Genomic DNA, 12,473 nt, shown 5'->3' with positions numbered 1-12,473 from the left:
CATGTTTGAGGGCAATGTGTGGTGTGAATATAATGCAGAGAATTCGTAGTTTGGAAGTTAGGAGGAGGTGCGGGATTACCAAAACTGTTGTCCATAGGGCTGAGGAAGGGTTGTTGAGGTGGTTCGGACATGTAGAGAGAATGGAGCGAAACAGAATGACTTCAAGAGTGTATCAGTCTGTAGTGGAAGGAAGGCGGGGTAGGGGTTGGCCTAGGAAAGGTTGGAGGGAGGGGGTAAAGGAGGTTTTGTGTGCGAGGGGCTTGGACTTCCAGCAGGCGTGCGTGAGCGTGTTTGATAGGAGTGAATGGAGACGAATGGTTTTTAATACTTGACATGCTGTTGGAGTGTGAGCAAAGTAACATTTATAAAGGGGTTCAGGGAAACCGGCAGGCCGGACTTGAGTCCTGGAGATGGGAAGTACAGTGCCTGCACTCTGAAGGAGGGGTGTTAATGTTGCAGTTTAAAAACTGTACTGTAAAGCACCCTTCTGGCAAGACAGTGATGGAGTGAATGATGGTGAAAGTTTTTCTTTTTCGGGCCACCCTGCCCTGGTGGGAATCGGTCAGTGTGATAATAAAATAAATAAAAATAATGTAGTGTATATTGAAATAGAATAGAGGAAATCAGCTCTGATATAAACTACACGTATTTAGGTATGAATACTGGTCAGAGAGCTAATTGTAAGTCTGAGGCATTGGTAAACTAGTATGTCGCTAAGTGAGGAGAGGCTTTATATTTTTATTCAACACATTGGCCGTCTCCCACCAAGGCAGGGTGACTCAAAAAAAATAAATAATAAAAAAAAAAAAGCTTTCACCATCATTCACACAAAATCACTGTGTCCGCATTACTAAAGCACATGCCAATTCAGTTGACCATTTAATAGCTATATCATGAAAATTTTCTTCTTCTTATTCTTTTTAGTAATCTTTACAGGAAAAGGGGTTACTAGCCCATTGTTCCCGGCATTTTAGTTGACTTTTACAACACGCATGGCTTACGGAGGAAAGATTCTTATTCCACTTCCCCATGGATATAAAAGGAAAATTAATAAGACCAAGAACTATTAAGATAAAATCAAAGAAAACTCAGATGAGTGTGTATAAATAAATGTGTACATGTATGTGTAGTGTGACCTAAGTGTAAGTAGAAGTAGCAAGACATGCCTGTAATCTTGCATATTTATGAGACAGACAAAAGACATCAGCAATCCTACCATCATGTAAAACAATCACAGGCTTCGTTTTACACTCACTTGGCAGGACGGTAGTACCTCCCTGGGTGGTTGGTGTCAAATGATTTAGATAAAGAAAAATTGGATATCAAATTGGGGAGGAGGAGTATGGAAGAAGTGAATGTTTTCAGATACTTGGGAGTTGACGTGTCGGCGGATGGATTTATGAAGGATGAGGTTAATCATAGAATTGATGAGGGAAAAAAGGTGAGTGGTGCGTTGAGGTATATGTGGAGTCAAAAAACGTTATCTATGGAGGCAAAGAAGGGAATGTATGAAAGTATAGTAGTACCAACACTCTTATATGGGTGTGAAGCTTGGGTGGTAAATGCAGCAGCGAGGAGACGGTTGGAGGCAGCGGAGATGTCCTGTTTAAGGGCAATGTGTGGTGTAAATATTATGCAGAAAATTCGGAGTGTGGAAATTAGGAGAAGGTGTGGAGTTAATAAAAGTATTAGTCAGAGGGCAGAAGAGGGGTTGTTGAGGTGGTTTGGTCATTTAGAGAGAATGGATCACAGTAGAATGACATGGAAAGCATATAAATCTATAGGGGAAGGAAGGCGGGGTAGGGGTCGTCCTCGAAAGGGTTGGAGAGAGGGGGTAAAGGAGGTTTTGTGGGTAAGGGGCTTGGACTTCCAGCAAGCGTGCGTGAGCGTGTTAGATAGGAGTGAATGGAGACGAATGGTACTTGGGACCTGACGATCTGTTGGAGTGTGAGCAGGGTAATATTTAGTGAAGGGATTCAGGGAAACCGGTTATTTTCATATAGTCGGACTTGAGTCCTGGAAATGGGAAGTACAATGCCTGCACTTTAAAGGAGGGGTTTGGGATATTGGCAGTTTGGAGGGATATGTTGTGTATCTTTATATGTTTATGCTTCTAGACTGTTGTATTCTGAGCACCTCTGCAAAAACAGTGATAATGTGCGAGTGTGGTGAAAGTGTTGAATGATGATGAAAGTATTTTCTTTTTGGGGATTTTCTTTCTTTTTTGGGTCACCCTGCCTGGGTGGGAGACGGCCGACTTGTTTAAAAAAAAAAAAAAAAAAAAAAAAAAATCATGAAAATTATTTGTAACTACCTACCCAAGTCTTAATTCATATAGATTTGAACCCCAATTAGGTGTGAATAGCTGTGATTATGTTTTTTTGTGGAGCCTTTTTTTATTATTTTTTTAATGGTGCATTACTTCAAAATTCAAAACTAACCATAAGATTTAATTCAGAATTTGTGTTTGAGGAGGTAGATCATGCTAATGAATATGATATTGTGTATATGGACTTCAGTAAGGCTATCGATAGAGTTCCACACCAGAGGCTATTGAGGAAACTTAGGGCACACAGAATAGGAGGAGAAATTTTTTCCTGGGTAGAGGCATGGCTGACAATTAGACAGCAGAAAGTTTGCATAAATGGGGAGAAATCAGAATGGGGGCACGTCTCAAGCGGTGTTCCTCAGGGGTCAGTGTTATGCCCGTTGTTCACAATTTACATAAACGACATAGATGAGGGAATAAATAGCGACATGAGCAAATTTGCTGATAACACCAAAATAGGCCATCCAATTCATTCTAATGAGGACATTAGAGCACTCCAGGATGATTTGAATAGACTGACGCAATGGTCGGAGAAGTGGCAGATGCAGTTTAATACAGTGGAACCCCGGTTAACGATATTTTTTCACTCCAGAAGTATGTTCAGGTGCCAATACTGACCAAATTTGTTCCCATAAGAAATATTGTGAAGTAGATTAGTCCATTTCAGACCCCCAAACATACACGTACAAACGCACTTACATAAATACACTTACATAATTGGTCGCATTCGGAGGTAATCGTTATGCGGGGGTCCACTGTATTGACAAATGCAAAGTTCTAAATGTTGGACAGTTAAATAACCATGCCACATATAAACTAAATAATGTAGATCTTAATACTACTGATTGCGAAAAGGATTTAGGAGTTCTGGTTAGCAGTAACCTAAAACCAAGACAATAGTGGATTAGTGTTCGCAATAAAGCTAACAGAATTCTTGGCTTCATATCTAGAAGTATAAATAATAGAAGTCCTCAGGTTGTTCTTCAACTTTATATATCCTTGGTTAGGCCTCATTTAGACTATGCTGTTCAGTTCTGGTCATCGTATTACAGAATGGATATAAATGCTCTGGAAAACGTACAAAGGAGAATGACAAAGATGACCCCATGTATCAGAAATCTTCCCTATGAGGGTAGATTGAGGGCCCTGAATCTGCACTCTCTCGAAAGGCGTAGAATTAGGGGGGGATGTGATTGAGGTGTATAAATGGAAAATAGGAATAAATAAAGGGGATGTAAATAGCGTGCTGAAAATTTCCAGCCATGACAGGACTCGCAGCAATGGTTTCAAGTTGGAAAAATTCAGATTCAGGAAGGATATAGGAAAGCACTGGTTTGGTAATAGAGTTGTGGATGAGTGGAACAAACTCCCAAGTACAGTTATTGAGGCTAAAACGTTGTGTAGTTTTAAAAATAGGTTAGATAAATACATGAGTGGGTGTGGGTGGGTGTGAGTTGACCTGACTAGCTTGTGCTGCTGGGTCTGGTGCAGTGCTCCATCCTTGAGTGGAGATGACCAGGCTGGGTGGGTCATTGGGATAATCCGGGGGGTGGGTCATTGGTCTAATCCGGGGGGAAAACATGGACCTGCTCCGCTTGGGTCAGTAGGCCTGTTGCAGTGTTCCTTCTTTCTTATGTTCTTATGTTCATAGGGTTTTCCAAGCCCAAATTTTTCTTTTGGATATTCCTTTTTATTAATGTCAGATTGGAGTTATATTTAATAAGAGCATAAAAAATGCACAAAAATTTTTGTGGATTTTTTTTATTATTCACTGATTGTAAACTTGTAGGATGTCTAAGAATGTATTTGGGGATGGAATGAATTTTGTGGTGATAGCAAACATCCAAAGATCTAAGTTCAATTTGCAATATTAATGTTAAGTATAATAAAACCTTTCATTAATGGACTAATAGGGAGTTGGATAATGCTGATTGTCTGCAATTCTCTAATTATGAAATTAAAATTTCACGAGCGTCCGGTTGTCTTGTGAAGTGGTGGACTTGGTCTGCTGATGCAGAAGATAACTAGGCACTAAGAATACGGGTACTTGAACTTCTGTACACTTCTGCCTGCGTGTGAATGATAGATATGTAGATAGATTTTTTTTTTTAACACTGACCATCTCCCACCAAGGTAAGGTGACCCGAAAAAGAAATGCTTTAACCATCATTCACTTCATCACTTGCCAGAAGCATGTAGACACTACAGTTCAAATGCCCTTCCAAACTGCAGATATCCCCAGGCCCGGTGGCCTGGTGGCTAAAGCTCCCGCTTCACACACGGAGGGCCCGTGTTCGGTTCCCGGTGGGTGGAAACATTTCGACACGTTTCCTTACACCTGTTGTCCTGTTCACCTAGCAGCAAATAGGTACCTGGGTGTTAGTCGACTGGTGTGGGTCGCATCCTGGGGGACAAGATTAAGGACCCCATTGGAAATAAGTTAGACAGTCCTCGATGACGCACTGACTTTCTTGGGTTATCCTGGGTGGCTAACCCTCCGGGGTTAAAAATCCGAACGAAATCTTATCTTATCTTACCTGACTAACTGGTTTCCCTGAATTCCTTTATGAAATGTTACCTTGTTTGCACTCGAGCAACTTATCAAGTCCCTAAAACAACTTGCTCCACTCAGTCCTGTCAGACATGCTCACACATGCCTACTGGATGTGTAAGTAGAAGTAGCAAGATGTACCTGCAGTCTTGTGTGTTTGGGACAGAAAGAAAACACACCAACAGATCCTACCATTGAGTTAATACAGTTTCTGCTTCATACTTATTTGGCAGGATGATAGTACCTCTTTGGGTGGTTGCTGTCTACCAATCTACTACTACCTCGGTGGGAGACAGATGATGTGTTAAAAACAATATTGATTTATTTAATTTTTTTATTTATTTTATCTTATTTATCAAAGATTGTCAATTATGTATATGATAGGGTATCCCTATCGTAATTTTTTTTATATCACTCAGAAAATGAAGGGTAGATGTATGGTCTAGGACTTTGATTCACAACATTAGATTCAATACCAAATGGTTAACAGTAAGGGAGGTGAATTATGATTAATTTAAAAACATGTAGGAGGTGAAGGGTTGAGGTGGAGTGAGATACAATCAAGAGAGAGAATACAGTGTGTATCTTATGCTTGTTCTGGTCCCACCTTTGAATGTATATTGTTGTGCTTGTCCCAGTAGTCTCCAAACATAATGGTGCCTTCATATTTCATAATTGCTGTCACTCCCTTTCATTATTTTTCTCCTTTAATTTTTTCCTCTCTAATTGTATTTACTTGGTGTATTCTTAAGTCTTAAATTTGAATAATTTCTCAAAAATAATTTATATTTTGTATTTTTAACACAGACCAGCTTTATTAAGAAGTGGAGTATCTCAGGACTTGCTATTAGGACGTTGGAGACTGACTTTAGAGCTGTTTGGAAGAGTGTTCATAGATGATGTTGGAGCTGAACCAGGCTCCATAATTGCTCAGCTTGGAGGCTTCCCTGTTAAAGAGGCCAAATTTAGAAGAGAAATGGAAAAGCTTCGAAATTGTCAACAGCGTGATCTGAATCTCACTAAGGTGGGCTTCTGAAAGTGTACTTTTCAAGTGTTTTTTTTTTATGAGCTTTTAATTTTTTCTCTAGATTAATGGTGTAGATGTGTTCCAGCTATACTGCTCAGTCAGGCCATCCAACACTTTAATCCTGCATAATAAGAATCTTCAATATGCTTTGAAAACTCCACTGTTTGCATATGGAAAATATACATTACACACATGGACAGAATTACTGAGAGAAATGGGACATCACATAATGGCAAAACTTCATAAAGCAAGGGAAACCTGCATTGAAGTTCTGATGAAGTTAATAGAAAATGTAAATTCATGTATAGTAATATTCTTATTAACACTTGTCAATTTTCCATTTTTGTTTGCAGATTGATCGTGAGAGAGGGCAATTAGTCACTCAAACATTTAAGGAACTCAATACCCAGTACAATAATTACCATAGACGAGGCACACAGTCATCTCCTCCTCTAGCAGTCAATCGGGTTAAAGTTACATTCCGTGATGAGCCCGGGGAAGGCTCTGGGGTGGCCAGATCTTTTTACACAGCGATTGCCGAAGCTTTGCTATCTGGAGAGAAGCTTCCCAGCCTGGAGCCCTGCCAGGTGAGGCCTAAAGAAGTATGTCATTCTCTCAAGTTTTTCTATATAACTAGGCAGCTAGCTTTATTGTGTGTGTTGCCACTTGCAGACAGTAGGTAGTGCCTATATATCACAGTAACAGTGTGGACTAGAAATGTATGCCGTGCCATGTCTAACTTGACCTTCTCCCCCCCCACTCCATCCCTGCTTGCCTGCCTGCTTGTCTCCCCTCTGCTTTTCCTTACCCTCTCTGTTTCCTTCCATCCTCTCTTATTTCATCCTTCCTCTTTTTCCTGCCTCCTTCCTCCTGCCCACCTCTTTTGATTGCATTTTCTTAAGACTGAAAGAAGGTATTTGAAATGAGGGCAAAAAACTTAAGGTGCAGGCAGAAATAACAGGAAATGTACTCTGGTGGATCAGAGTGTACCTTAGGAAGGAGGCAAAGGGTAATTGTCTGGGGAGATGTGTCAGAATGGGGAAGTATAACAAGCAAGGTGCTTCAAAGATCAGTATTAGGGTACTTTCCACTTCCAGGACTCGAGTCCAGCTAACTGGTTTTCCTGAATCCTTTTACAAAATATTACTTTGTTTTGAGTGAGAAGAAATCTAGACATGACAATGCGACTCATAATTAATGAGAAACTTGTAAATACCCTGGGGGTAATTTTAAGATGTCTTGATGTTCAATATTGAAGTATTTTTAATGCTGGTTATTTGAACTTCATGTGATAGTATTTATTATTGTACTCTTCAGTGTTATATTTAGTTTTGCATTTTTTTAATTTTTCACTTGTGAATGTAGGCTGTGTATGAGGGTATACATACAGTATACTCTTGATATAGTAGACTATTGGGAGATGCACAGAATGATGTTAAAATATAGTAAAAATAAAGTGCATTAAAGTGTTCTCTGCTGTTTCTTATAAAGTACTGTACACAGTTTTACAGATATACTGCAATAAACATGGGAAATAAAAGAGTTAAATGTACAATTTAACCAGTAAGTAGTCTTTTCCTATATTTTTAAAAGTGTTATATTGAGAGTTTACTGTGCAATATTTTTTTTCCTCACACAGTGCACATTGGCTCAGTAGATGCACTTGAATTTTTAAAGGATTTTTTTTCTTAAGGGAAAAAGAAGAAAACTGTATATTATCATACAGATAAAGAGAAGCAGGACTTGAGTCCTGGAAATGGGAAGTTCAGTACCTGCACTTTAAAGGAGGGGTTTGGGATATTGGCAGTTTGAAGGGACTTCTAAACTGGCGTATCTGAGCACCTCTGCGAAGACAGTGATTATGTATGAGTGAGGTGAGAGTGTTGAATGATAATGAAAGTATTTTCGTTTTGGGGATTTTCTTTCTTTTTGGGTCACCCTGCCTCGGTGGGAGACAACCGACGTGTTAAAAAAAAAAGTGAAGCCAATTGTCCATTACTTCAAAATGATAAAATAAATTTTTCGTGATGATCTGTTTGTCTTTTGAAGTAGTGGATTTTATCTGCTAATGCAGAAAGCAAAATAACAGTATGGGTATTGTAATCTGTAGTATTGCTATACAGTACAGTACTGTACTGTATAGCAGTTTTATGGTACTGTATGTAATTTATAGTAATTTTATTTAATTTTTTGTAGTGGAGAGATGTGTAAACTGCCATGATCAATAGTGGTGACTAGGAATAACTTCAATTGCGAGTCATACGAGCTGTAAAGCTCTACTAGCATCTACATTAAGTTTGATCTTGCTTCTGCAGATATCAGACACATTTTTAAAACCACATTCCTCACGTACCTGTGCCACTGAGACGCCAAACTCGGCCAAGTCTGACTAACACTGAGATCCACTCGTTTCCTCTTGGCACCACCATGCACCTTAGAGGCTATTATTAATTGTATTTAACACCTTTTACTGTCCAGACCCCCAAAACTCATGTTACTCCCAGTGTCTTTTTTTTTTTTTTTTTTTTTTTTTTTAAGAAAAATTTATAAAAATTAATAATTTTTTTCTTCAGAAATGGCAGAAAATCTTTTAATGACACTAAAAGTACGAAATTTGATGGAAAATTTATGTAATTATGCAGGTATAAATTTAGAGGTCTGGGTGCAATTTATGCATTGGTGATTTCACTGACTTTGCATCCTATTTTAACCCTTTGACTGTTTCTGATATATATATAGGTCTTACGAGCCAGTGTTTTTGACGTATTTATACTCCAAAATTTTAGCGGCTTCAAATCAAGCGGGAGAAAGTTGGTAGGTCCACATGCGAGAGAATGGGTCTGTGTAATCAGTGTGCGCAGTATAAAAGAAACTCCTGAAGCATGCAGTGCATAATGAGAAAAAAAACTCTTCCGTGTTTTTGGATTAAAACGTCAACTTTGAGCGTATTTTCATATACATGGGACCCCCACATAACGATATTAATCCGTTCCCGAGAGCTCATTGTTATGCGAAATTATCGTTATGTGAATGAATTTTCCCCATAAGAAATAATGGAAATCAAATTAATCCGTGCAAGACACCCCAAAGTATGAAAAAAAAAATTTTACCACATGAAATATTAATTTTAATACACACAAACTGAAAAAGGCATGCACAGTTACATGACACTTACCTTTATTGAAGATCTGGTGATGATTGATGGGATGGGAGGTGGAGAGAGTCTTAGTGTTTAGAAGGGGAATCCCCTTCCATTAAGACTTGAGGTGTCAAGTCCTTTTCTGGGGTTACTTCCCTTCTTCTTTTAATGCCACTAGGACCAGCTTCAGAGTCACTGGACTTCTGTCGCACAACATATCTGTCCATAGTGGCCTGTACCTCTCGTTCCTTTATGACTTTCCTAAAGTGTTTCACAACAGTGTCAGTGTAATAGTCACCAGCACGGCTTGCAATAGCTGTGTTAGGGTGATTGTCATCAAAAAAGGTTTGCACTTTAAGCCACATTCCACACATTTCCATAATCTTTGAAGTAGGCAACTTCTTCAATTTCTCTCTCCCCTCCTCCGAACCAGTTTCCTCAGGTCTGGCCTCTTGCTGTTGAAGTTGATCTAGCAGCTCATCAGTGGTTAGTTCTTCATTGTCCTCCTCCACCAACTCTTCCACATCATCCCCACTAACCTCCAACCCCAAGGACTTTCCCAATGCCACAATGGATTCCTCAACTGGCATAGGATTCCCAGGGTTAGCCTCAAACCCTTCAAAATCCCTTTGGTCTACACATTCTGGCCACAGTTTCTTCCAAGCAGAGTTCAAGGTCCTCTTAGTCACTCCCTCCCAAGCCTTACCTATAAGGTTTACACAATTGAGGATATTAAAGTGATCTCTCCAAAACTCTCTTAGAGTCAATCGAGTTTCTGAGGTCACTATAAAGCACCTTTCAAACAAGAGCTTTTGTGTACAGTTTTTTGAAGTTTGCAATAACCTGCTGGTCCATGGGCTGCAGGAGAGGAGTGGTATTAGGAGGCAAAAACTTCACCTTAATGAAGCTCATGTCCCCATAAAGTCGCTCTGCCACGTCTGTAGGATGACCAGGGGCATTGTCTAACACCAGGAGGCACTTAAGGTCTAATTTCTTTTCAGTTAGGTAATCTTTCACATTGGGGGCAAATGCTTGGTGTAACCAGTCATAGAAAAAGTCCCTAGTGACCCATGCCTTACTGTTTGCCCTCCACAGCACACACAAATTAGCCTTGAGGATATTCTTTTGCCTGAACGCTCTGGGAGTTTCTGAGTGATACACTAATAAAGGCTTCACTTTGCAATCACCAGTAGCATTGGAACACATCAACAGAGTAAGCCTGTCTTTCATAGGCTTATGTCCTGGGAGTGCCTTTTCCACCTGAGTAATGTAGGTCCTGCTTGGCATTTTCTTCCAAAACAGGCCTGTTTCATCACAATTAAACACTTGTTCAGGTTTCAGTCCTTCACTGTCTATGTACTCCTTGAATTCCTGCACATATTTTTCAGCTGCTTTGTGGTCCGAACTGGCAGCCTCACCATGCCTTATCACACTATGTATGCCACTACGCTTCTTAAATCTCTCAAACCAACCTTTGCTGGCCTTAAATTCACTCACATCATCACTAGTTGCAGGCATTGCATTTTTTTAATTAAATCCTCATGCAACTTCCAAGCCTTTTCACTTATGATCACTTGAGAGATGCTATCTCCTGCTATCTGTTTTTCATTTATCCATACCAATAAGAGTCTCTCAACATCTTCCATCACTTGCGATCTCTGTTTCGAAAACACAGTTGAACCTTTGGCAAGAACAGCTTCCTTGATTGCCGTTTTGTTGGACACAATAGCAGCGATGGTTGATTGGGGTTTACTATACAACCTGGCCAGCTCGGAGACACGCACTCCACTTTCATACTTAGCAGTGATCTCTTTCTTCATCTCTATAGTAATTCTCACCCTTATTCCTGTAGGGTTGGCACTAGAAGCTTTCTTGGGGCCCATGGTCACTTATTTTGCAGATAAAATCACCAAAAACACTGTAATAATACGAAATGTTCCGATTGTATGCTTGGATGTTACCGCGGAGGCTGGCTGGTAAACAATGCCACCGGCGGAACATGTGAGGCTGGCTCAGGCCGCACATTAGACGCGTCTCGGACAAATAGCGTTGAGCGGATTTTTTAGCAGTATGCGAGGTAAAATCTTAGCGATAAAATGTATCGGTATGCGGATTTAACGTTATGTGATGCCAACGGTATGTGGGGGTCCACTGTAGTATGTATGGTTGTATTCTCGTTTTCTTGGTCTCGTTCGATAGAATGGAAGACATATTACAGAGATAGAGATGATTTTGATTGGTTTCACAATGACAAGGACCTTGAAATTGAGCTCAAATTAGTAGAAATGTTCAATTTTTGCCAATGTTCAAGAGTAAACAAATGGCGTCATTGTCTAATAAGTGTCCAACTAGCCATTTTAATACAGTCACAAATGGGTTGACATTTATTATTTTTTTTTTATTATCACACTGGCCGATTCCCACCAAGGCGGGGTGGCCCGAAAAAGAAAAACTTTCACCATCATTCACTCCATCACTGTCTTTCCAGAAGGGTGCTTTACATTCAGTTTTTAAACTGCAACATTAACACCCCTCCTTCAGAGTGCAGGCACTGTACTTCCCATCTCCAGGACTCAAGTCCGGCCTGTCGGTTTCCCTGAACCCCTTCATAAATGTTACTTTGCTCACACTCCAACAGCACGTCAAGTATTAAAAACCATTTGTCTCCATTCACTCCTATCAAACATGCTCACGCATGCCTGCTGGAAGTCCAAGCCCCTCACACACAAAACCTTCTTTACCCCCTCCCTCCAACCTTTCCTAGGCCGACGCCTACCCCGCCTTCCTTCCACTACAGACTGATACACTCTTGAAGTCATTCTGTTTCGCTCCATTCTCTCTACATATCCGAACCACCTCAACAACCCTTCCTCAGCCCTCTGGACAACAGTTTTGGTAATCCCGCACCTCCTCCTAACTTCCAAACTACGAATTATCTGCATTATATTCACACCACACATTGCCCTCAGACATGACATCTCCACTGCCTCCAGCCTTCTCCTGGCTGCAACATTCATCACCCATGCTTCACACCCATATAAGAGCATTGGTAAAACTATACTCTCATACATTCCCCTCTTTGTCTCCAAGGACAAAGTTCTTTGTCTCCACAGACTCCTAAGTGCACCACTCACCCTTTTCCCCTCATCAATTCTATGATTCATCTCATCTTTTATAGACCCATCCGCTGACATGTCCACTCCCAAATATCTGAATACATTCACCTCCTCCATACTCTCTCCCTCCAATCTGATATCCAATCTTTCATCACCTAATCTTTTTGTTATCCTCATAACCTTACTCTTTCCTGTATTCACTTTTAATTTTTTTCTTTTGCACACCCTACCAAATTCATCCACCAATCTCTGCAACTTCTCTTCAGAATCACCCAAGAGCACAGTGTCATCAGCAAAGAGCAACTGTGACA

General features: G+C 40.2%; 1 protein-coding gene across 4 annotated transcripts in view; it reads left to right on the top strand.

The window, feature by feature from the left end:
• hyd (E3 ubiquitin-protein ligase hyd) overlaps window positions 1-12,473 on the top strand; it is a 112,200-nt gene that overhangs the window by 84,942 nt on the left and 14,785 nt on the right. For 3 of the 4 annotated variants that reach the window (XM_070091806.1, XM_070091807.1, XM_070091809.1), the window contains 2 exons: window positions 5,688-5,904; window positions 6,261-6,509. In XM_070091806.1, coding sequence (XP_069947907.1) covers window positions 5,688-5,904; window positions 6,261-6,509 — 466 coding nt within the window. The remainder of the gene's footprint in view (window positions 1-5,687; window positions 5,905-6,260; window positions 6,510-12,473) is intronic. The other variant, XM_070091808.1, reaches the window with a different exon arrangement.

This window comes from Cherax quadricarinatus, chromosome 37 (genome assembly GCF_038502225.1).
Source record: "Cherax quadricarinatus isolate ZL_2023a chromosome 37, ASM3850222v1, whole genome shotgun sequence".
NCBI lineage: Eukaryota > Metazoa > Arthropoda > Malacostraca > Decapoda > Parastacidae > Cherax > Cherax quadricarinatus.
Note: the sequence above shows the minus strand (reverse complement) of the source record. Positions and strands in the feature narration are given on the sequence as shown.